The sequence below is a fragment of the Peromyscus californicus genome, unplaced genomic scaffold (assembly GCF_007827085.1).
Source record: "Peromyscus californicus insignis strain IS unplaced genomic scaffold, ASM782708v3 Scaffold_9__1_contigs__length_137607984, whole genome shotgun sequence".
In the NCBI taxonomy this organism is placed as follows: Eukaryota; Metazoa; Chordata; class Mammalia; order Rodentia; family Cricetidae; genus Peromyscus; species Peromyscus californicus.
In genome coordinates, this window is record NW_026294617.1 from 99,236,343 (window position 1) to 99,261,967 (window position 25,625).

Consider the following 25,625-nt stretch of genomic DNA (forward strand, 5'->3'; position numbering starts at 1 on the left):
GAATATGATAAGCTGCTTCTGCCCGGAAGACATGAAAATTCCTTGGTGTATGATATACTGAAGTCCTTTGTCTTGTCTTAGGACTGGCCAGTGTCAGTCTTAGCAATTAAGTCCTGTTTGCAAGACAATGATTGACTGAAGAAAATCTACTTAGCTCTGTGATGTCTCTGTTCTTACTTGTATTTCTTAAAGAAATACCAATCCAATTTCCTTTTAATCTTAGAAGCCTTTTAAGCCTTGGCGCTGGTGATGTTCTCACACCCCTGTGTTGCTGCTGCCCGTTATCAGTTAGAAAGTAGATTGCCTTGTTTCCTCTCCTTTTATCCAGAGCACCGAGACTACCCCATGGGACCCTCTCCCAGGGCTGAGCCTGGACAGAACAATTGAGTTCAGAAAACACAGTGATGGTGGGTTTGTAACACCTTGGAGTTCAAATACAGCCCCCTCGTCTGTATTGTGGTCTAACGCTCTGGGCTAGGCTTTCGGAAGTGAGGGGTTTGCAGTGAATGAGCCGAGTCTGCTTGCTTTTTGTAGTGCAGTAGAGCTTGGCTCTCTGGTTTCTTGGTTTTTTTTTTTTTTTTTTTTTTTTTTTTTTTGGTTTTTCGAGACAGGGTTTCTCTGTGTAGCTTTGCGCCTTTCCTGGGACTCACTTGGTAGCCCAGGCTGGCCTCGAACTCACAGAGATCCGCCTGGCTCTGCCTCCCGAGTGCTGGGATTAAAGGCGTGTGCCACCACCGCCCGGCGGCTCTCTGGTTTCTTAATTGCTTGTGTTTCTGGTTTCTTAATTGCTCCTTAACCAAGTGAATAGGGGCTTGATACTCATCCTACCACTTCCGGGAAGTTTTTAGTCCTCTAGGGCAGTGGTTCTCAACTTTCCTAATGCTTCGACCCTTTAATACAGTCCCTCATGTTGTGGTGACCCCCAACCATAACATTATTCCATTGCTGCTTCATAGCTGTAATTTTGCCACTGTTATGAATGGTAATATCTGATTTGTGAGTCCGAGGGGCTCGTGACCCACAGGTTGAGTGAGAATTGCTGCTCTAGAGCCTAACTTTCCTGAGCTACCAGGTGAGGACAAGCAGTGTTCACTGTTCAACCTACAGGACACTTGTGAGCGCATGGAGGGATCCCTCCGTCAGCTACACAATGCTGGCTGTGCAGTGCGTGCCATCCCTCTGGGCTCTAGCGTGTCAGGAGGAACTCTGGGCCCGAGCTGGAGAGCAAGGAACCCTGGTCCTACCACAGTCTACCCTTCACTCGGGAGCATCTCTGCAGTTTCCTCCAAAGCTCTCCTGAATGTGCTCAGCGGTCTAGTCAAATGCTCCCTGATGCTTCCCTGTTGTTCTCTGAGCTCGTATTTCTGCTTAAAACCTCACAGTGGCCTTGTAGTATTCTAGAGATTGGAGTTCTCCTGGTCTTAGTCTGAAAGCTCATGTCCTCAGAAACCTGCTCAGTTGGTCAGTAACATTCCAAAATCCAGCAGAGCAAAGGATCTGATCCCAACCACTCACCACTTTTCACCCAATGCCCTTCTCTGTGCTTTGTGAAGACCTGGGGAGGTGTTTGGCTTTTTTTTTTTTTTTTTTTTTTTTTCTTTTTAAGCAAAGTGCTGGCGCCCTGGCCTTGCCTCTCAAGATTCTGAAGTAGAGCCTCTGGCATCTTTTTAAAACTATCCAATGCTCCAAAGTCTGAAGGAGGATGGGGCCCACTACTCTACTCCTGTAGGTCCCCAGAGACCCCAGTGCTGCTCCTGTGGTCAAGCTGACCTCCGTTTTCTTTCCTCTGCCTGCTTTCTGTCTGTTCTCCTTCTGCTCATGCCTCTTCCTCCAGGTAGCCTTCCTGGATCCCTCCCAGTAGACCCAGCCCTCCTCTGGATGCCCTGAGTCTTTTAGGCGAAGCCTTCCTGTCATTCTGCACGGTGCTTGTGGTTTACTACAATCTTTCCCTCATCAGGTTTGAGTCTGTTTCAGGAAGAGATGGTTATCTTCTCTCCTTGTACCCGTGGAGCCAGGCAGGCTCTGGCATGTTGCATTCACTCAGTAAATATTCATCGAACAAATTAATCAAGACAAGGCCATCTGACCTCTTGTGAGTTACATTCTAAGAGTCATGGACACAAAACTCTCAGTGTAAAACAAAATACCAGTACAATATAATTACTTCAGCAAGTCTCTGCAAGTGAGGACCCCTAAATCCATCTCAGAGAAATCCTTAATTTTGTTCTTTTATAGCTCTCTCTCCCTCCCCTTTCCCCCCACCCAAGAGGAGAAAAGGGACATTGGGGTAATTCCACTTTCTCCTCGTCGTAAAGTTGGAAATGAAAATGAGTTCTCAGATGCAACCATTTTGGCTGTTTCTCTGCTTTCTTCTTCCTGGTTCGTCCCTCAGCTGGCTGGCCTGTGCATGTTTGGAGAGAGCCAGGAAAGTTCAACGCCAGCAATGCTTCTCTCTTTAAAAGTCTTTTATCCTCAGGCTTTCTGATCTTCAAAGCAGACTATGTCCACCGTGACCCCACTCCCTTGCCTCCCCATGCTGGGGAGTGAGCGGCTTGAGGATTTGTGTCATTTTGACGACTTGCATATTTGGACCGCCTTGGACAGCTGGGGTAGCACGGTCTCTGTTAACTCTTCGGGGATAAGGGCCTGCCACCATTTCTAGGACCCTTGCACCCCTGAACCTAGTCACATGAAGAAATTAATGCCAGACCCTGGAGTCAAACAATTATTAGGTACACAGGTCTTTTTGTGGGGGACCTGTCCCTTGGCTAGTAGAGTTTCCTCCGCCTCTCGGTTTGGAATTAAGTCTCCACCTCTCTACACCTTTGTGATTATCTGCAGTGCCTGGTCCTGGATAAGTTTGAAAGCTATGATGATGAAGCTCAGCTCATCCAACGAGCCCTGTCTCTCCTGGAGGAAAACAGGTTCTGGGCTGGAGTGGTATTCCCTGACATGTATCCCTGGACCAGCTCCCTACCTCCCCACGTGAAGTACAAGATTCGGATGGACATAGATGTGGTAGAGAAGACCAATAAGATCAAAGACAGGTGAGGACGGTTCAGTTTGGGTTTGCAGGGTTTCTCCCAAATGCACGGGGAATTATATTTGGTAGAGTGGAGGATTAAGTGTAAACGCAGCCTATAAATCAAAGGAAGGTCAATTAAATGGGTGGAGGTATGATTTGAGCAGATCCAAGTAGATAGAGCAATCACCTTGTGACTCAGAGTCATTCCTGAGTTAATACTGTGATCCAAAGTAGGACTAGATAGTCTGGGAACATTTAGGACAATGGTTCTCAAGCTGTGGGTCGCCATCCCTTTGGAGGTCGAACAACCTTTTCACAGGGGTTGTATATCAGATATCTCACGTATCAGATACTTACATTATGATTCATAACGGTCGCAAAATTAGAGTTAAGAAGTAGCAACAAAAATAATTGTGTGGTTGGGGTTACCACAACACGAGGAACTGTATTAAAGGGTCGTCTCATTAGGAAGGTTGAGAACCACGGATTTAGGAGACTGTTTCAAGAGACTGAGTTCTAAGGTAAGTTGGGCTCATAAAGTGAGTGGGGTGCCCATCCCCACTTACATCCTTTCTCCCTTCATCCTGTGTCTTTTTAGGTACTGGGATTCTGGTCCTAGGGCGGATCCTGTGGAAGACCTCCGGTACATCTGGGGAGGCTTTGCCTATCTACAGGACATGGTTGAACATGGAATCACAAGGAGTCAGACCCAGGCAGAGGTTCCCATTGGAATCTACCTCCAGCAGATGCCTTATCCTTGCTTTGTGGATGACTCGTGAGTCCCAGGCCTCAATCATCCTCCCTGAGCTGAAGTAAACAGGGGTGCTCTCAAGGCTTCAGTGTCTCCTGTAGGAACCTCAGGAACTGGGACCAGACTGGGGGGAGAAGGGTTCTAACTGAAGAAGCTGCTAGCCCCATACTGCAGACAGAAGCAGAGGAAAAAGAAAAGTAGGGTGCTGGGGTACACAAGGGGCGTTGAAGGTTAAACAGTAGGAGTTGAGGTTGAAGGAGGGATGCCGGCTGTTTAAATTTCCACTCCGCAGTATGTTTGGTATGTGAAAGGGTTAGGGTCAGAGCGTTTGCCCACTGATTGCCAGATCAGCAGATTTGAACTGCATGGCAAGTAGGTCTGGTTCCCAGGAGCCTCAGAATAATGCAGCTCCTTCCCTAATTAACATTCCTATGATGTATGTTTGGTGAAAAGGTAGAGGAATGTTGGATGAGCTCTGGCCTCCTTCTCTGACCTCCCCCGTCCTAAAGCCTGTCCATCTGTTGGCTAGTAGCATGGTAAGCAAACAGCCTACTGTTTTGTTGAAACTAGATTTTTGGAGTGGTGGAGGAAGGGACAGAGAAGAAGAGGTAGGTGCTCAGAAGGCCGATTACCATGGTAGATGGGGTCGGAAACACTCCCGAGCTATAACACTCCCAGGAATTTAGCTCCTGGGGTGTCGGGAACACTGGGTAACTCACTGTAGCCCTTGTGTGTGGCTGTGGGGTTCAGGAAGCAGAGACAGCAAAACGTAAAGGAAAGAGGCCAGTTGCCAGATGGAGAGGTTGTAAAATAAAGCCTAGCGTGCGTACAGGAAAGCAGCTCTCAACGCTGTGGCCCATCAGTTCTCCAGATCCATGGAAGGCGGCAGAGATAACAGTGGCTGGTGAGCCATTAGTTTTCCTCTGGATAAGAAGCAGAGATGAGAAGTAGAGCCAAGGGCAAAAGCCCAGGTCCACTTTCGGGTTAGAAGGGGAGGAGCTGGCAGGGAAATAAGTGGGTGTGGAGAGGCAGCAGGAATTAGGGTCATTCAATATGGGAGAGTCCTCTGGCGGCCAGCTCTAGAAGTACATGCTTTTTGATTGTTGGGCTCTCCCCCTAGGGCCATTTTGAGTGAAACTATCCTCCCACGCTGGCATTGGGCCCTTCCTGTGACAACACCCAACAGTTTCAATAGATAATCCCAAGGGCTTTACTAGTGCATCATCCCCAGGGAAAACCTGGAAAGCTAACCCTAACTTGATTCCTTCCTGTCAAATCCATCTTGCTTGCTGAGAACGTATCCCAGGATGGATCTACTCCGTGTATTCATGGCTGATGGAATCAGGGACTATTGAGTCTCTGATTTGTCCCAACCACAACCTATGGCAACCGGTCTACAGTCTTTCCCATGAGCCTTTACAGGGAAGGTCTATGCTATATAACAGAGATGGTATGGTTTTCTTCCTTCATTTTCTGTATAGAGCATTCATCTGGGCTGTCTGGAAAGACACCATCTTGCTCTAAAGAAAAAGTGGCTAATGTGAAAGGTATTTTTAAAAGTCCAACCTAGTGAAGGTCCCATGATTTATTTTTCTGATTTCCTTTCCTTTCCTCCGGACTTCCTTTTCAACTCTTCACTCAGTAAATATTTACTTCGTCTCTGCCAGGCCCAGAATGCTCTGTTCTCCTTCCTTTCTCTCACTTTAGTTTTATGATCATCCTGAACCGCTGTTTCCCCATCTTCATGGTGCTGGCATGGATCTACTCCGTCTCCATGACTGTTAAGGGCATTGTCTTGGAAAAGGAACTGAGGCTGAAGGAGACCTTGAAAAACCAGGGTGTCTCTAATGCTGTGATTTGGTGTACCTGGTTCCTGGACAGCTTCTCCATCATGTCAATGAGCATCTTTCTCCTGACACTGTTCATCATGGTAAGCCCGGTGAAGAAGACCCTGACATTTTAAAAATGGTTCCATTGTTCCTGCCCTCCTCCGGTTAATGTGTGTGTGCCTGGACAAGTTATCTGAGCAAGACAGGTAGCTTCCCAGCTTTTCCAACCAGGTAGGACACTTGGAGAGCCAGCTTCCCATCCCCCTCAAAAGAGCCATTGTATGGTGGCATCTTCCCATATTCCTCTTCTAAGTGTCACTCACTGCCTACATAGATTTCCAGTCCATTTCATGACCACTTAGAGAGGCTGCTGTTACCAAAGCCCAGTATGGGACTGTTGTGCATTCAAACGTTGCCTCTTCTTTAAAAGACAAGCATGAGTCTAAAGAGAGTTTCTTAGAATTATCGTTCCAATATCTGGCTACAGTTAGAATGAGGTAAACACCGCCAGTGGTATGAGGGAAAAAATCTGGATAATTTGTCTATCATCCCCATGGCCAGGCCATTAGCTTCACCAAGTAACATCCTTTTGGCGGCAAAGATCTCTCAGGACTCTGTTTTAAAGGATGGAATTTGGAGCCCAACCTTTCTCAGGGATAAGGAGTTTGTATTGCCATAAAGCCTGTCATGCTATCTTCTGCAAGTCCTCGACTCCTCTGCAAGCTAGAACTGAAAATAAAACACCATTCCACAATATACTGCTAGCCTGTACAGTGCATATTTTTAGCTCCTTCATAGAAGAAACTTTTTTTGGACTTGTTGAAATATGACTCTACACACATTTGATAATTTTTGATGTTTTATTGGATGGAAGTTGGTTCCTGCTATCGGTTCAGCAAGCTTGTTCAACTTCGTCGCTGTCCTCACATCGGGCGACATGGCAGTGGGCTGGATGGGATGAGTGTCTCCCGTCCCATGTTGGATCGTGGCTACCTGACCTAAGAATGTCCCATCATAGATCCAACTCACCAGTTGCATATTCATTTAATCCAAATCCTGCCTTTGTTCTCTACTAAAATATCCTCCACCTCGTGCCTTCTGTCTTTGCTATTACACCATGACCCAGTGAGCCCTGGTGTGAATCAAACTCCATGTTAGAGTCCCCTCAAAACCAATGTGGAGGTGGAGGTCATTCTCTTCAAACAACCTCACCCCACCCAGCACGGCTTGATGTCTACAAAGGATACCAAAGTTCTGAGGAGGTGAAAGGAGCAATCACTCGCTCCTTATCCACCAGAGGCCCTCTGCTCTGCCCCATACCTTAGCCTGTCCCTCTCCCCAGCAGATGTTTTGTATCCTTAGAATTAAAGGACTCGGGGAGTAAACATCTGGATGAATGGCGGAGGCTTGCCCTGACTTCTTACTGATAAGTGACACTGAGATCTGCCTTCCTAAGAATGGGTGTTTAGGACTTCAAAGCTTTCAGGACGTGAGGTAAAGAATGTTCACCCAGAGCTTCTAGCACAGAGAAGCTCCTCCTTGTGGGAACCAGGACACCGTCCCAATAATGACGGAAACAGAACTTTCCACACCAAAATAAGGTTTTCCTTTGAATGAGTCCCTGTTTTTTTGCGTATCCCTTCCTCCCCGGCACCGCTGTGCAGGAAAGAAGCTGGGGACAGGGACAATGGGAAGGCTCCATTGTTAGTCAGCCTCCAAGGAGCAGAGAGGGAAGTGGCTAGTGGAGGAAGCTGGGTCGGGAAATGGCGAGGCTGGCTGAGTGACTGGCACCCCTCTTTGAAAACCACCCGAAAGCCCACAGTCCAGATGTTTGCAGGACTTTGCTCTGGGCTCAGACTAGAAGTTGAATTCATTCTACAGAGAGCAGTAACAACTCTCCAATTGTGACCTTTTTTTTTTTAGATTTCCTCAGACTTAGGTTCGCTTCAAGTGTGGCTCCTGTCCATCCTTCCCTTTTGCATATCTTCCCCTCATCTCTTTTTCAATCTGTTCCTTCAATGCCCAACAGGCATGAGAGCATGAAGGAGAATTGGCAGCTGTGGGAGATAAGGAGCACATTAGTTCCACTTGGTTCTCACTGGCTCAGGACAGACAGCATTAATTGGTCTCTCTCTTTTCTACTGAGAGGAAAGCAGTGATTCAGGGAGTCCCTCTCCGTAGATGAGAGCCCATTCATGAGATGGGGCAGTTCTAAAAGATGGAAGAACACGGAGAAAAACGCAGGAAGGAGGAGAGCACAAGGACTTTGGGTTTCGGGGGTGCTATGCTGTGTGACATGCCTGTGTCCTTCATTACACCACAACTCAGCTATGTCCCATTGAATAGATGGAGGTGGTCAAGTGAGTATCAACTCTGAGGCCTGAGACACACTCCCAGAATTCGACTGCCTGTACCTTTGTGTTCCTGAGAAAAGAATGGGAGGAACTCTATGTATTTGGGAATGCAGAATTTGGATGGAGCAACAATGCTGGCCTCTTTACAGGGCTTTAGTAAAGGAGATGAAGAAGGTCTAACGCAGTTGAACATCTCGGTTTATTTTACAGTGTAATCGGGCAGCAGCTTGTTCAGAAAAAGTCACTAGTTTGTCACTTTTTCCTACATAGACAATGGGGAAGACACTGAGTCTTGTCCATAGGTTCTCTGAAAAGCACAGCCTTCATGGATGAGGAGGACCAGTCCGCTTCCAAAGGCTCTGGGTCCATTACTGATGCCTCCACCTGTGTGAGCGGCAGACCTCAGGAAGCAGGCGCTGATGGTCAGGCAAAGGGTCAGGCTTGTTTGAATGGACTTCCCTTTGTGGTTGCAGGGTGCTGGTGATACCGTAAGACCTAACACCAGGTCTTCCTTGCCTGAACACGATGTCCTTCCCACCGTGAACTTGCTGAGTTGACCCATAATTACTGTCAAAGGATAAACTTGGGCACATTAAGATTTTTTTAAATATTTTTATGCTTTGAAAGTTTCATACATTTCTACAGTATTGATAATATCCATCTACTACCCGCCTCCAGCCCTCCTTAGTGCACCGCATTCCATGTCCCTCCCAGCTTCACGTCCTCTTCTCTTTTTTATTTTACTTTTATGTAATATTCCTGAGTCTACTTAGTGATACCTATATGCACATGGACGTGTGAACTTCCACTGGGACATGAATGACCCACCAGCAGCCAGACCCCCAAAGGACAGTGACTGACCTTCTCTCAGTATCCCTCACTGCCAGTAGCTCTTCTGATGGGGTGGGCCCTCTGGGTCCCTTCCCCATCCATGCTGGAACGTTGACTGTCTCGGTCTTGTGTAGGGATCCACAGCCCCTGTGTGGTAATATGTGCAACAGCCTCATCATCTCCAGAAGACACTTCACAGTTCTCTCCATCAGCCAACTCTTCCATTCCTCACATCCCCTCAGCCATGAAGTTCCCTGAGCCTCGGACAGTGGGGGGTTGATAGACGACCCACCCACAGCTGAGCACTCAGAGTTATTTATACTTGGAACATTGACCAGTTATGAGTCTCGGCATTAGCCACTTACCCACAGCAAAGGAAGCTTTTCAGACCAAAGCTGAGGGCAACATAAATCTACAGCTATAAACTTAAGTATTTCGAACACAGTTTGATAAAAATGACCTCTTATGAAAATGATAGTAGGTTCTTACCCTAGGCCCTATTCCCACCCCATCATGGGCTTTTGACCAGTTTTATAGTGCCAAACATCAGTGGTTCGTGACCCAGGCAACTCTAGGCCACATGTGGCTCAGGACTCCACTAAAGGAATGGGGAATTCTGCATGACAAAGAAAGTTTCCATTGGTTAAAGTCTCCACTTCGAGGTTAGTTGGCAATTGCTGACTGGGTTAAATTACTTGGCTGTTGGGTTTGGGTTTACTGGTTTAGGAGTCCAGAACACTGGAGCTGACTCAGCCTAATGGTTTCCCAGTTAAGTTTTCTAAAATAAAACATTAGTGTTGCCTAATGGGCATGGGCAAGACAAAAGAACTCAGTGCGTTTGAGTGTGCACGCGGAAGTTCAAACACTAGCAACCGGCTGCAGGAGCCCCTTCTTGGGCAGCAGAAGGCTTCCGAAGGCCTCGTTGCACACGGGAAGCCCCTTGAGTGGGCCCCCGCCTCTGGGCACGAGTGAGAATTATTGATACCTGATCTCTTTGGTTTCAGCACGGGAGAATCCTCCACTACAGCGACCCCTTCATCCTCTTCCTGTTTCTGCTGGCCTTCTCCACGGCCACGATCATGCAGTGCTTCCTGCTCAGCACGTTCTTCTCCAAGGCCAGCCTCGCAGCAGCCTGCAGTGGGGTCATCTACTTCACCCTCTACCTACCACACATTCTCTGCTTTGCCTGGCAGGACCGGCTGACGGCCGACCTGAAGACGGTTGTGGTGAGGCCCGAGGGCTTAACCCTAGCCTGTCCTGTAGATTTCCCCTGACGACTCTGGTAGCCTCGTGATCTGCTCTCTGAGAAGATCCGCTTTGCCTTTGGACTCAAGAGGACATAAGATTGAAAGGCTAATACAGAGGTTAGGAGCCAGAGTGAAAGCAGCTTTCCCCGGAGTCATGAAGTAGTAACGCCTCCCTAGACCTGCTTGAGGAATATGCCCTGGGAAAGGACTGGAGAACCAGGTCAGCTCCTGGCTTCCTTTGCTTCTGTGTGAGAGGGGAGCCGGCCAGCCCATCCCTTCACCCTTCTTTTCTTCCTGCTTGAGGAGAATCAGATGAGAGGAAGCTTGCCCCCCCCCCCACCCTTACTGCCTGTCCGCTCAGAAAGAAGGTTGCATCTGCTCAAACGGGGCTCGTTTTTCCAAAAGAAACTGGATCAGAGAATCTCAGTCTTTCCTGTGCTCTAACAGTGCACACAGAATTGGATGCAGAAATGAGCCCCCACCATTAGCTCTCTGGCTGAGAGAAGACTCTAGAAGCTGGCTGTTGATGCCTTGAGAGACCTCTTAGTTCAGGATTCCCAAATAAATATAGGTCTGTTTTCTAATGGTTTTCAAATGGGCCATTTCTACCCTCTCATTAGGCAGTACTAATCAGCCTCAGCCCTACAGGGTGCAGTTTTCTGGCCCTCCAGAATCTCCCTGTCCCTGTTACGTCAGTAAGGACTACTGCCTGCCTCTCTGCTGGCAGAACCTGTTCTTAGGACTCCAACTCTGGTGCATCTGCCTTTTATTATTTCTCATGTTAAATAAGAAGTTAATTGCCCCTATTTATAGCACTTAGTTTTCTAAGATGGTCACAATGGGTAATAGTAAGAAACTCTTGTGACTCAGGCTGTGGGCAGAGCTGGGCAATTTTGGTAATCGTCAGGTTGTTATATGGTACTGGGAAGCCACAGTTAGCTTCTTGGACCTACCAGGAAGCTTCAGGTCTGGCAACGACAGATAAGAGCTGGGTTGAGTTAATTTTAAGTGTGTGTGTGTGTGTGTGTGTGTGTGTGTGTGTGTACATATAGCAAGAGGGTTTCTTGCTTTGGTGAGAGATAGTCTGAACTCTATCCAGGGTCCTCCAAATTACAGGGAACCTTCTGGCAAGGGCAAGTACGCTCTGATGTGTCAGAGGCCACCCATGGCGACTTGGCGGGGCACTCTCTTCAGATTTCCTGCTGCACTCTTTCTAGCCAGCGGACTACTTTCTGCACAGAGGACCTTGCGTCCTTGCTGGCCATAGGAAAATGGGAACTTTGAGCCCCTTTCTTGCGGGAGTCTCACAAAGTAGCTCATTTGGCATTTTCATTCTGCCCAGAGCTGTGTGGTTTTCAGATAGTGGAAGGCAGAGGGGGAGGGAGAAGGGAGACCAGGAGGACCTTCATTCCTTCGGAGTCTTGTATGTGGACCACTTCTTCACCAGCATCCCCTTACAGCCTAGCTGTATTCTATGGAACAGGTGAGAGGTGGCTCACGGGGCACAGGTGGGGATTTCTGAGGCCTGCCAGGCATTTCCGGAATTCTCTTCCCACCAGAAGACCCCTGTAAGCCCTCCCTGAGTAGCCTCGCTCTCAGACACAACACAGACCCTCTTGGGCCCTCCTCCCTCCCCCGCCTCGTGGACGCCTGGGCTCCGCTGTCCTCTCCCTCCATTTCTGTCCCTCTCCGCTCACTACAGAGCCTGCTTTCTCCCGTGGCCTTCGGCTTTGGCACCGAGTACCTGGTCCGCTTCGAGGAGCAAGGCCTGGGGCTGCAGTGGGACAACATTGGGAAGAGTCCCATGGAAGGGGATGAGTTCAGTTTCCTGCTGTCCATGGAGATGATGCTTCTTGACGCCGCTCTGTACGGGTTGCTTGCCTGGTACCTTGACCAGGTTTTCCCAGGTAAGCAAGGAAAAGTCAGGCTGCTTCATGTCCCATGGTCCAGGGAATGCATTTCTTCAGATGCATAGGTCTGGCCCAATCTTCTTGTTTAAGCTTGATTCCCCCCCCAACCCCACCACCACCACACACACACACACACACACACACACACACACACACAAGCTCTCAGGGACAGCAGCTGAATTTACGTCTAGAAGTTAAAACTCCACCAGCAAATTATTGTCTCCCCTTTAGAAATAGGTCTAGCATTGGAGCTGGGGAGAAGGCTCAGTAGGTAAAAGTACTCTCTGTGCAAGCATGAGGACCTGAGTTCGAATCCCCATAACCCACATAAAAGTTGGGCATGTCTGCAAGTGACTGTAACCCTAACATTGGGAAATGGAGACAAGTGGATCCCAGGAACTCTTTAGCCAGCCAACCTGGTCAGGACAGCAAGCTTCCAGTTCAGCAAATGATCCTGCCTCAAAGGTCTCAAGTGTGGAGTCATAAAGGAAGGCAGCTCCTCTAGCCTCTGCATACATGCTCATGAGTGTGCATACCCACACACATGTGTGTGTTCACCATACACTTGTATGCACGTGCGTGCGTGCGTGCGTGTGCACACACACAGACAGGCAGGGAGAGAGGAGACTGGGAAACAGGTCTAGAACCGGCTTCCTGGTCACCACCGACCCACCTTCCCATTCCAAGCCTCCTTCCACCATGACCACCGAGTCCTCACGGTATGCAGATGGAGTGTTTGGCAATCCCACCATGACCGCCTTGTCCTCCTCACAGTAGGCAGAAGGTGTGTTTTGCAATCTAGGCCAGATGGTCTCAACCTCTGTTCAGATCCCTTCATGGTCCTTTCTCCTCATTCAGAGTGAAACCCAGCGTCCCAACTCAGGGGCTACCAATGCTTCCTCATCCGCCTTTCCGCTACCCCCCTTTCTGCGTCTCCTGTTTGCCCTCCCCCCGCTAAGTCTCTCAGCTCCCGCCACCACAGCCTCCCCACCAATGTTCAGCACATGAGCACACTTCCAGGGCTGGACCTTCACACCTGCTGTTTTCACCAGCAGGGCCTTTCACCCCAGGCTATCCCTCCTATCTCCTGGCTTCCTCACTCCACTCAGGTCTCTGTTCAAATGTCACTTTATCACAGGGATCTTTCTAGACTGAAGATTACTGGGTCTTTATCATTGTATGACCAATATTCCCTCCGGGGCCCTAACCTTTTACCCCACTTTTTTATTCATTTATTTTTTTTTTTTAGCACTCCTCACCACCTGACATGATGTAACCTTATGTATGTGTTTATCATCTTACCACCCTTCCTAGGGTACGAGCCCACGAGAGCAGGCACATGGCCTGTTTATTTCTCAGCGACAGCCTGGAAGCCCTGTCTACTGCTTGGTCTTTCATAGACACCGAATCACTATCTAACTTACCTGAAGCCTAGAAAATCAGCTACTGGATCAGAATTAGCTATTTGCAAAGTTTTGTATCTGCTTCGCAGACACTCAGATTTTCCTTCACATTAGCATTTTTCTATAGCTGGAGAAGTCCCCTCTTCATCTGAATGGCCTCCACATCAGCCTTCACTGTACAGTGACATCTGGGTCTAGCTCTTGATGCCCTGGACAAAGCAGACAGGGAAGAGTGAGGATGGGCCCGAAAGAACAAGCTCATGGTCCTCAGAAAGAAGCAGGTGGGACCAGGTATGGTAGACTGTGAGTTCGAGTACAGCCTGGGTTACAGCGAGACCCTGTCAGAAACAGAGAACCCATCAATCAAACAACACAAATGTGCAGCAATCCTGGCTGGGAAAAGGTGGCTAGGCTAAGTCCAGAGGCTTGGGTCTCTGTCCCACCTGAAGGAGGATGTGTTTCTAGCGATGCTATAACAAGGACTATGAATAGTATGGCTTAAAATAATAGAGTTGTTGGGTTTTGTTTTTTTTAATCTCATTGTCTGAAAGCTAGAAATCAAAAATGAAGCTGCTGGGAAGGCCATGCTGCCTATAAAACCAAGCTTCTGGAGGATTTTGATCCTCTGGCTTCCCTGACTTCAGGCACATCACTCCAATCCTCCATCTTCACGTGGCATTTTCCCCGTGTGCTGGTCTCCATGAGGCTGTCTTATGAGGACTCTATGTGGTCACCCTACTCCAGTATAACCCCACCTAACTTAACTAAGCACATCTACCTTCTAAATAATGCCACATTTGAGATATGAGGTTGGGACTCTGGTTTGGACACTAAATGGGTGTTTTCTCAAACACCATCAAATTCCCGGTCACTAACCATTGAATTCCACTCTGAGACGATCCAGAGTTAGAGGCAATCCTGTAAGACCTCCCTCCGTTCAGATGCTAACACTTTACAAAGTGCTCTCTTTTCAATTACGGCGTTATTGTTACGGGTATAACTCAAGAACAGCCATAAGGTGAGGAATGGGGACAGGGATGAAATGGTCTGGAGCAGCCTTCTCTGGACCACCACCGACCAGCACTGAAATGTGGTCGCCAGTCCAGAATCTCTTCAAATCCTCTTCCTGAGGTTCTGGAGTTGTCTGCCGCCCCTTAATCTCTGGAGATCAGAGAGATTGGGCTGAAAGTTTTCTCTCTTCGCATTTTGTCTTTCTGGTGAGCAACACCCAAATGTGACACGATCTTGCTGCTCCCCTATGAGCCATCTCAATAGCATGAGCTTAGACACAGTAGAAAAAAAAAATTCCATGAATAACAAAGAAAAGTACTCATTACTTGGGAAATTTCAAGGGCAGTAGAGCTCTGTGGCTGGCACTGAACTGGGAACAACGACCACATATACTTTATATGGTATCACTGACATCAACATTGACCCCTGCTTGGAGAGGGACACAGTTCCACCTATGACAGTGACCTGAGCAAGACACTTGAACTTACTCAGCCTGTTTTTTGTTTGTTTGTTTGTGTCCCTGGAAAGAGATCTAATAACTGAAAATTAGTTGGGTTGGAATAGGGATTTGTACATTATTTTAGCCAAGCTAAAGTTCTCATTTCATCAACAACTGTGTGCTGAGCAGCCCCTGTGTGGCCACGTTCTGGGAACCAGGACATTTAGAAAAGACAGATCTGGGGCTGAGGATGTAGTTCAGTGGTGGAGCGCTTGTTTGGTATGCACAATGTCCTCGGACCCATCTTAGCACAGAGGACAAAGAAGGCCCACGTGGGCTGGGAGATGACTCCATGGACAAAATCTTTCACCACACCTGATGACCTGAGCTCAGCTTCCCAACCCACATTAAAAAGCCAAGTACACATCGGCACACGTCGGCACACATTGGTAACCCAAGCAGTCCTATGGGAAATGGTAGGAGGGGACCCGAGACGGTGCAGGAAGTGGTGGTGGGGCAGACTATGTCTTAAAACACAGTAGAAAGATAGAATGGGTGACTGAAAAATCACCTCCGACCTCCAGATGTGCATGGTGGCATGTGAACCTATGAAAAAAAATTAACAAAATGGCTGCCAAGCAGTGTTTAACACACACACACTAAATAAAACTTGAAAGAAAACAAAATATCCAGGCTTCCCTTGAATCAGTCTCGCAGTGACGAAAGCCATGACTATTTCAAAAGCAATGAGGGCCATAGAGGTGTCTCAGTCAAGAACCAGCATGGAGGGCCATAGAGGTGTCTCAGTCAAGAACCAGCACGCACTGCTCCTCCAGAGGACGCACGTTCAGTTCCCAGCATCAATTTCAGGTGGCTCACAACACTCTACAACTCCAACTCCAGGGGATCTGACCCTTTAGGCCTCAGAGTGCACCTACACTCACATAAATATACTCACATGTAGACATATATATCCACACACAATTTTAAAAATGTAAGGGAAAAATAAGCAACGTCCATGTTTTTATTTAAAAAAAAAAATCAACAATTTTTTTTTCTGTTTTTTCTAGACAGAGTTTTCCTGTGTAGCCCTGGCTGTCCTGGAACTCACTCTGTAGATCAGGCTGGCCTTGAACTCACAGAGATCCACTTGCCTCTGTCTCCCGAGTGCTGGAATTAAAGGTGTACACACCATCTCCTGGAAAAAACCAACATTTTAAGGGGAACAAAAGTTACAAAGAGAACTGAACCAGGAAGTTGGGAGCTGTAGCTAGAGTTTTCCTGCCTGGCCCAAAGTCAAGACAAATCTCTGTCACCCGCCAGTCCCACAGCTGCTCAGACCCAACCAAGTAAACACAGAGACTTATATTAGTTACAAACTGTATGGCTGTGGCAGGCTTCTTGCTAACTGTTCTTATATCTTAAGTTAATCCATTTCTATAAATCTATACCTTGCCACGTGGCTTGTGGCTTACTGGCATCTTCACATGCGGCTTGTCATGGCGGCGGCTGGCAGTGTGTCTCTGACTCAGCCTTCCACTTCCCAGAATTCTCCTCTCTCCTTGTCCCATCTACTTCCTGCCTGGCCACTGGCCAATCAGTGTTTTATTTATTGACCAATCAGAGCAATTTGACATACAGACCATCCCACAGCAGGGAGCCTTTTCCCTTCAAACATAGCTGAATCCAGGAGAATGTGGGGAGTTAGAACGGTGACATTGGAACCCAATTGCCTGTGTTAGAATTCTCCCATTTTCACGTAATTAGCTATGGACTGGGGCAGACGGCTCAAAGTTAGTGCTCCTCAGTTTCTGCATCCTTTAGACTAATATTACCACCCAACTCCTAGGGTTGTTTTCAGAATTCAGTGATGTAACTTATGGGAAGTATAAAATATGCCCGTTACATAAATAGAGTCCAGCAAATGTTTGTGATCAGCAATATTATTGTTTTCTGGTAACTGCTAAAAAATGGCATGATTTAATTCTTTAATAACATTTATTTCTTGGAAAACTGATGTCAACCAAGATCATCATTGTTAATGTTGTTGGTAACACCCAAAAAAACCACCATGGTGTTTTGATTATAAACTAACTGAAAGAAGCAGTCTGTCTGGTAGCCTGTGGGTCACCACATAATGACTTGGGACTATCGATACCTGGAGCTATAATTTGAGATTTGGATTGGGTATATCATAGAGCTTACATGATGTGAGGGGATGGGGCTCACTGTTTTCTCTTTCTTTGCGTTCCTGTTCTCAGGAGACTATGGAACGCCCCTCCCCTGGTACTTCCTCCTACAGGAGTCTTACTGGCTTGGAGGTGAAGGTAAGTTGGGCTTTTTTGTTGTTGCTTTTTTTTGTTTTTGTTGTTGTTGTTTTTACATTAAAACAGCCAGGTGGTGGTCGCACATGACTTTAATCCCAGCACTCAGGAGGCAGAGGCTCTGTGAGTTTGAGGCCAGTCTACTCTACAGAGTAAGCTCCAGGACAGCTGGAGCTACACAGAGAAACCCTGTCTCAAAAAACCAAAAAAAAACCCAAAACAAAATGACAATAACAGAAATGCTTCAGGATTGAAACTAGTTCCTTGGGGGTATGAACAAGACGTGTGGAAGGTGCCAAGGGGGCCCTTTATGTCAAGTGCGTGATTCCTGCCGCCTGATTCCTGCGGTGGGCCAGCGGGACAGTACAGCATAACGGCCCCCACAAGCTTGCCTTTGATGAATCACAGAGCCAGAGCGAAAGGCAGAAAGTCGACAGTTCGTCCCGGGGGGTGTGACATGCCTGTTGAAAGGGGGTTGCACCATTTCAGGAGTCAAATATCTTTCTCTTACCTTGAAAGCAGAGATCCAGGAATCATGAAGGGAGCTTTGCCTTCATCCTTAGCTCCCCACCTCCTCCTCAGCCATCATCCTCCACACTCTGGAAACACACAGTAATTTACTCTCTGAAGACCAGGCAGAAGCTGCACTGCTGACCCCCCAAGGCGGACACTACCACGGCTCTCTGGCTGGAGAAGGAAGCCAAAAGGACATTTGCTGACAGGGCCTCTGAAATACAATTTGTCTCTCTTCCTAAACAAAGCAGGAGGCCAAGAGAGTTCTGGAAATCATAAGACAACCCTCAGATCATAGTCTTTTGGAGTTCTGAGAAGGCAGAGAAGCTATAGGGCTATGGGCCACAGTCTTCCCTATAACTGGGAGGTTCAGGAAGGAAAAAAACGCTTTCAAGGGTTCGAACTCACCTCTCACCTATCCACACTTCGTTTTGAACTACTTACTACCCCTGGGCTAGGGTTTATCAATCCTTTAAGCACTAACACAAGTATTTAGTTCTTTAGGGGCTTAATCTGGAGTCTTTAAAAGGCTTGTATGGATTTTTGTTTGACATTTTAAGGGTTCCCCCCCCTCAGTTATTTTTCTCTGTATACATTTTTGGTAGTTCAAGCAGTGTTTTGACAGCCCAATGTTTTTCCATTATATTGTTTATGCATCGTGTGTATCTACAAACCTTTAAACGTCTCTGTAATAAAGTAATCAGCCCATCATAAATAGGAATGTTTAACACAGGAGTACCCCTGGAATGTTCTTAATGTCAGTGAACATCAGGGGTCATGTTCTCTTGTCCCCTCTATTATCCCAAGAGGTACTCTGCTATTCAAGAAAAAAAAAATCCTGAGAAACGTGTTCCTTGAAAATGAGACACATACACTTTTGCTGACAGAAGGGAAATATTTTTCACCTGTCTCATAGGCTAGACGAAATTCAATCCCTCACACTATCTAGATCAGAAAGCGGAGGAGTCACTCCCCAGGTCCTCTTTTCATAGACACAGAAATGGAGCCCCAGAGACATCCATTCCTTACAGAAATCCCACGGGACACAAGGGACAGAATCGAGACCATTTCCCAATAAGGAAGTCACTCCAGTGGTTATTTGGAAAGATATTTGTTCTGGCTGCTTTATTCCACCCGAGGACAGTGTGCTAGCGATATGCTGACCTCAGGAACTGTGGAACATAGACTCAAAACTGCTTCAGGAAGTGGAGTCAGAAGCAGAGCAGGCAGCACATCTCTGAACTACTCAGCCTCAGCCTGCTGCTCCCTCACGCCCTGCAAATGTAGAGGCCCTGGTGGCTCACACTGAGAAGACCCACAGATGCTTGCCCCTCTGTGCTTGAACCAGGGCCCTAAGGGCTCGGTGCTGGTGGCTTCCTCTTGTTCCTGCTTCCTCTCTGGCTGGATGGCCTTCCTGCTTCTTCCCTTCCCAGGATGTCCTTGACACCCTTTTAGACCAAATGCCAATTTAAAAAAAAAAAATCCATTGTACATGTGCCTGTGTGTGTGTGTGCGCGCGCGCGTGTGCGTGTGCGTGTGCGTGCGTGCGTGCGTGTGTGTGTGTGTGGGGGGGGGTATCACCCTTCACAATCCTGAACGCCCACCAACTCCATCCTGGTGTTAACCTCAAGATTCCTGAATGCCCAAATAAGCGGCTTTCTCAAGAGAGCTGATTTAAGATAACAACCCATCCTTTCACTATAGATGGATTTTTTTGCTCAAGGTTCCCATGACTGACATGTTTTAGGTTGGAGCAAAAAAGGACCAGGTGGCAGGCTAAAGAAAATTAGCCCATTCCAAATTTAACCCTGAGGCAGATTTTTTTATTTGTCTGGTTTTTTTTGTTGTTGTTGTTGGTTTTTGTTTTTGTTTTTTTAAATCACAATTTCTGACATGGGAAGCCTAGCACATTAAAAGGAAGAGGTTAGAGTTGGGAGTGTGACTTGGTGGTAGAGTGCTTGCCTAGCATGCGTGAAATTCTGAGTTTGATTCCTGGCTCCCCCTAAAAACAAACACCAGACTAAATGGAAACTCCCCGGCTCCAAGGCTCCAATTACAGAAGTCCCCCTGGGCCGATGAAGACAGGGCAATCAGCTCTGAGTACCCCGGGGCCTGGCAGCAGGTCAGAGCCGTAGGCCACGTCGCAGGCTGGCCTCAGAGCAATGCCGGCTGCACCTGCTGAGGGGGCATCTTCCCCTTGAGGTGGGGAGCTCATCTGTCCCCTCTACCCCTCCTCTCCTTGCCTGTCTCTGCTGAAGAGTAACATAGCCTTCTGGTTGGCTCAGGTTGCTCGACCCGAGAAGAAAGGGCCCTGGAGAAGACTGAACCTTTAACAGAGGAAATGGAGGATCCGGAGCACCCAGAAGGAATGAGTGGTAACACCACCACCCACCCCACCAAAAACAAAGAAAGAGCAGAGCAGAGCCAAGGCGAAAGCTAGGAAGCTTGGGTAGTGCCAGAGCAAAACCACGAGACGGGTGAAACGAAGGCCAGGAAGCTGACTCCCTCTCTTGACTGGTGTTAAATGTGATGTCCAGCTGCACACGCGGGGAATGAATGGTCCAACCCAGACATTAGTGCATATTTCCTGGAGAAAGCAGATCCCAAGTCTGTAGTGTGTTTGTGCCCTTGTTAGGCAAATCCCAAGCGAATTGAACAAATGTGCTGACTTCCGAGGATTTAGCCAGAACAATGACTTGGGTCACCAGGACTTGAAGCGGATATGAGCTATAAGGAAAGACAAAAATAAGTGCGGTGAGGGGCAGGGGTCCAGCAGAGCTGCCTGCACTGCACTCAAGGTTTACAGACCCTGAGTCCATTCACTGCCACCATCAGAAGTCTCTGCTGGCTGTGGAAGTTACCTAATCATTCCTGGGCTGACCGGCAGGGAACCTAAGACTTGCGTCCCTGGCTTTTGCTGATGTCTTCCCTCTTGAGCTAATTCTTCGAAGGGTTCTCATCTTTGAGTGTGTGTGTTTCTTGGGTTTAGAGAGGCACCACAGGCTCTGGATTAGCCTGATGTTGGCGTGTATCCCTCAGGTATCTCTTTACAAAGCTGATGTTGGAGACCTGGGTCCTCACAGAGCTGGTTTGTAGGCAGGGATGCCTCTGGAAGACCCTCCCAGAGTGGTTTGACAAGGCTGAAATGACAGGCAGTGGAGCTGAGGATGCTGGTTCTGTCTCAGCTTTAGGCTGGACCAGGAGGCACAGACAGACGGACGATGCAATGGGATTTGGGGGACAGAGCAAGGGAGTCGACGTTTGGAATTCATAGTCTGACAATAATTAATCGGGGCTCTATAGAGTGAACTGCAGAGAAGATGTGGTAGGGGGTCAGGGGAGGAGAGAGGAGGTCAACACTGCAGCGGACAGGAAGCATAGGGAAGGAGGAGCCATGATGAGGAAGAGTGGACTGTCCTGGAGTGCTGAGGAGTGAGAGCAGGTGCCAGAAACCCAGGAAGAGTCCTATAGACAGCCTGAGAGCACAGATGGAGCTTGGGGTTAACACAATATCTAGGCAGGAACTATTTCAGATAAGTATGGGCTCTGGGCTCACACCCCAACTCTGCCACTTATAAGCCATGTGGACTCAATAGAACAGGTGACACCTCTCAGTCTTGGGCTTTCTAACCTATTGAAATGAGCCTAGTAATATCTACCCATAGGACTACGAGTGTGGAATGAGGTAATTCTTGGAAAGCACTGGAAACAGTGCCTAACACACAGTAAGTGTTAAATCAATGGCCAATGCAATCATTACCATTGCTATTCTGATCCTCTTTACAAAGCTGTAGCCATGTGGGCAGGTGAAATCACAGGCAGGACACAGGACTGAAGAAAGCACTATGTTCCTTGAGCATATCCATCAAAGTGTCATGTTTCTACAATGTGTTTTTCCTTCCAAGACTCCTTCTTCGAACGCGAGCTCCCAGGGTTGGTGCCTGGAGTATGTGTGAAGAACTTGGTAAAGGTTTTTGAGCCCTGTAGCCGGCCTGCTGTGGACCGCCTTAACATCACTTTCTATGAGAACCAGATCACTGCGTTCCTGGGTCACAATGGAGCAGGGAAAACCACCACCTTGTGAGTTCTCTAGCAGAGAGGCTGTCTCCATCCCATCCCATGCCATCCCATCCCATGCCATCCCATCCCATGCCATCCCATCCCATGCCATCCCATGCCATCCCATCCCATCCCATGCCATCCCATCCCATCCCATCCCATCCCATCCCATGCCATCCCATCCCATGCCATCCCATGCCATCCCATCCCATGCCATCCCATCCCATCCCATCCCATCCCATCCCATCCCATCCCATGCCATCCCATCCCATCCCATGCCATCCCATTCCATGCCATCCCATGCCATCCCATCCCATGCCATCCCATGCCATCCCATCCCATGCCATCCCATCCCATTCCATCCCATGCCATGCCATCCCATCCCATCCCATCCCATGCCATCCCATTCCCTGGCTTCACTCTCCCCAGTAACTTCAGTCAGCTCTTCCCTACTGAATTTTGGTGGACACAAAACAAAGAAACACTTATTTTGTGGCCCCAAGAGTTTACAAAGCAAGCCGGGTATGGTGACTCACACCTTGAATCTCTGCACCTGGGAGGGAGAGGCTGGTAAACTCTGTGAGTTCAAGGCTAGCCTGGTCTACATAGTGAGTTCCAGGATAAGCCAGAACTACATAGTGTACATATCCTGTCTTGAATACAACCCCCTCCCAACCACTGCAAAACAGACAAACAAGGTTTTAAAAAGTCTCCTAAGAATGCTGCAGTATTCGAAGCCCACTCAAGTATATTTAATATTCATAAGAAGCAATGAGAGAATTCAGAGTAAGTGTATCACTCCCTTTCTGCCACGGAAATAGACGTTCAGAGTTGAAGTGATTTTTCCTGAAGCCTCTGAGTTGGATGGCTCAGTAGGTGTATTAGCTAGGTTTTCTTATCACAGACAGTTGCCTCTTGTTTCTAACACCCTAAGTCCCCTCCTTAGCCCTCATGTCTACCCTGACACTGTCATCCACAGTGAGCTGCCCATGTCCAGGGTCTGTAGAACACCACTGTTTTTAAGGAGCGCTCCTTTTCCTACCAATTATCGGGTCGCTTCAGTGTTGGCATGGGACCTCTGCTGGGGGGTGGTTACGTTTCTGAGACAGTGGAGAGAGAACGGGGAGTCTCCTCGCTGGCTGGCGGAAAGCCAAGTGCTGGAAGATCTGGGGCTCTGGGTGGACTTCTCAGCCCTACAGTTCTCCAGGGGCCTGAGCGCCACCTGCTGAGAACAGACAGATGTCCGGTGGGTGAGTGGGTGGAGGAGGGGTGGGGGGGTCAACAGGCCATGTGACAGCAGCCATCAAATCCTTGGCTCCCAGAGCCCCGGGAAGGAACAGCGGTGTACACCCTGCTCTGGAATGTGCTCTCGGGCCTTTCAGTGTGAATGGAATGCGGGGCTGGTGCCATTGTGCTTGGTACTGTTTCCCTCTAGTGGTTGATCAACAAAGATTTCAGCTTCTAAATACAGGTTCAGATAGCCTGCGATTTTATCAGAACTCAAGACAGAGCTGGGTGTGGTAGACTAGGCCTATCTCCCAGCTAACTCACGTGGTCAGAGGACAGGAAGCTCCATCCAAGACCCCAGGACCTCTTCAAGACAAACACATTACTTCACCCAGTGCAGAAATTCAACTTCCCCTGGCGTGGAAACATAATGCTCCTGACACCGGGAATAACGTCACGTTTTTAAGTTTCACTTCATGCTGTGCTGTTCTAAAGTACATATTAACTCACTTAACCCAGACAACTACCTAAGCAGGTAGGGGCCAATATGTCTTACTTTACTAAAGAAAGGGGGAAAAAATCACAACACAGTTATGGGCTTTTTATGTTTGCGATCCAAAATTGAAATTGTTAGTGGTAATTCCTGTGCCTGACTGCAGTTACTCAATCAGCTGACACACACTGAATGTGTCGGTGGGTTCAGCTTCTCATCATCGCCAGGGACCTACCTAGGCTTTGTAAAGGCAGCAACTGGTTTCTCCATAATCAAGGTTGCTTACCCAGGTAAAGCAGTGGGCTGTGCTCTCAACCCCTTTAACTGAGCACAAGAGTGACCATGACACAAGGGCTAACCACATCAATAGCCACCAAATGACCACTGTGGCTGACCTTCACAGTGGACGCTACAACTGACCACACAGTAAACGAGACAGTGGCCACTACAGCTGACCACATCAGTGAACACCACAGTGACCACTATGACAGACCTTCATAATGGACACTACAGCTGACCACCACAGTGACCACTGTGGCTGCCCACATCAGTGAACACCACAGTGACCACATGACTGACCACAGCAGTGACCAGTATGGCTGACCATCCCAGCAGGCACTACCACTCACCACCACAGTGATGGGTGAGTGATGGGGTGTCTGAGGCTGGGAATCTCTGAGGTTCTTGCTACTGGTCTGGAAGCACTAGGAAATAAAAGATAGAGCGAGAAGGCCCTTGTGGTCCTCGGTACTAGGACCTGGATATAGGCACTGGGGCTAAGGAAGCCCTGTGTGGAAAATGTCTAGGCCCCTCAGTTGATGCAGGTTTGAGTTTGATAGAGAGATGGGACAGGAGTTACCACAAGTGTCCTTTCAAGCCTGGAATGGCGTTGCCCTCCTCTCCTGGTGAGTCCTAAAGACCTTCTCTTCTTCCACTTAACCCTGTGTTTGGCAGGTCCATCCTGACAGGGCTGTTGCCCCCAACATCGGGGACTGTGCTCATCGGAGGAAAAGACATTGAAACTAGCCTGGATGCAATCCGCCAGAACCTGGGCATGTGTCCCCAGCACAACATCCTGTTCCACCAGTAAGTGAGCTGAAGGCAAAGTCCTCCTGGGCAGGGGTGGGCTCTGTGGGAGAATGCTTACCTGGCATGTCCATCCCCCCTGGGTTCCATCCCCAGCACCACAGGAAAACAAAATGTCTATTGGAAATGACCCCTGCTGTGGAGGCCAGTTTCATGTCAACTTGACACAAGCTAGAGTCACTGGAGAGAAGGGAGCCTCAATTGAGAGAATGCCTCAATAAGATGGGGCTGTAGGCAGGCCTGTAGGGTATTTTCTTATTTAGTGATTGATGTGAGAGGGCCCAGTCCACTTCAGGTGGTGCCATCCCAGGGGTGGGGGTCGTGGGTTCCATAAGAAAGCAGATTGAGCAAGCCATGATGAGCAGGCCAGTAAGCAGCACTCCTCCATGGCCTCTGCACTAGCTCCTGTCTCCAGGTTCCTACACTGCTTGAGTCCCTGCCCTGACTTCCTTTGAAGATCAACAGTGATATGGAAGTGTAAGCGGAATAAACCCTTTCCTCCCTAAGTTGCTTTGGTCACGGTGTTTTAACACAGCAATAGTGACCCTAAGCCACCTGTATCCTGTCCTCACCACCCGCAGTACGTCTTCCCTCCAGCCCAAAGCTTTCGCCTGGTCCCCTTCAGAGCCCTTGTCCTGCTTGGATAAGAATTGTCCCTCCAGATGTGCTCCTGGTGCTCACAGCTGCGGTGTCCCCAGCCAGAGGAGAGACCACGGCTTCTTTCTGAACCCCCCAACCCCTTGGCCCGAAATCCTTCCAGGCAGGAACCAGAGAGAGGAGAGCCTTCGTTCCTTCTCCACGCTGAGTGCTAAAGACTGCCTCTCAGGGGGCCCTCCACGCTGGTTTGCTGGAGTTTTCATTCTTCTCTCCCTTTCTCCTTCCACCTCCCTCTTCCTTCTCCTTCCCCTCTGTCCCTTTCCTCCTCCTTCTCTCTCTTACCCTACTCCTTTCTTTCCAATCGAAACATATTTTATGTCCCGACTCCAGTCATTATGGAGGGAAGGAGGGGGGTGGAGGACAGAAGACAGCCACACACACACACACAAAAAAAACAAAAAAAAAAAAAAAAAAAAAAAAACAAAGCAAAACTGTCACCAGACATTTTACTACCCAGAGACAATTG

At 48.3% G+C, this 25,625-nt stretch overlaps 1 protein-coding gene across 1 annotated transcript in view; it reads left to right on the plus strand.

The window, feature by feature from the left end:
* Abca4 (ATP binding cassette subfamily A member 4) overlaps positions 1-25,625 on the plus strand; it is a 145,837-nt gene that overhangs the window by 63,455 nt on the left and 56,757 nt on the right. Inside the window, exons 12-20 of the mRNA XM_052730603.1 lie at positions 2,842-3,047; positions 3,624-3,800; positions 5,484-5,706; positions 9,795-10,016; positions 11,740-11,944; positions 17,062-17,127; positions 19,923-20,012; positions 21,543-21,717; positions 24,371-24,502. Of these exons, the coding sequence (XP_052586563.1) occupies positions 2,842-3,047; positions 3,624-3,800; positions 5,484-5,706; positions 9,795-10,016; positions 11,740-11,944; positions 17,062-17,127; positions 19,923-20,012; positions 21,543-21,717; positions 24,371-24,502 (1,496 nt within the window). The remainder of the gene's footprint in view (positions 1-2,841; positions 3,048-3,623; positions 3,801-5,483; positions 5,707-9,794; positions 10,017-11,739; positions 11,945-17,061; positions 17,128-19,922; positions 20,013-21,542; positions 21,718-24,370; positions 24,503-25,625) is intronic.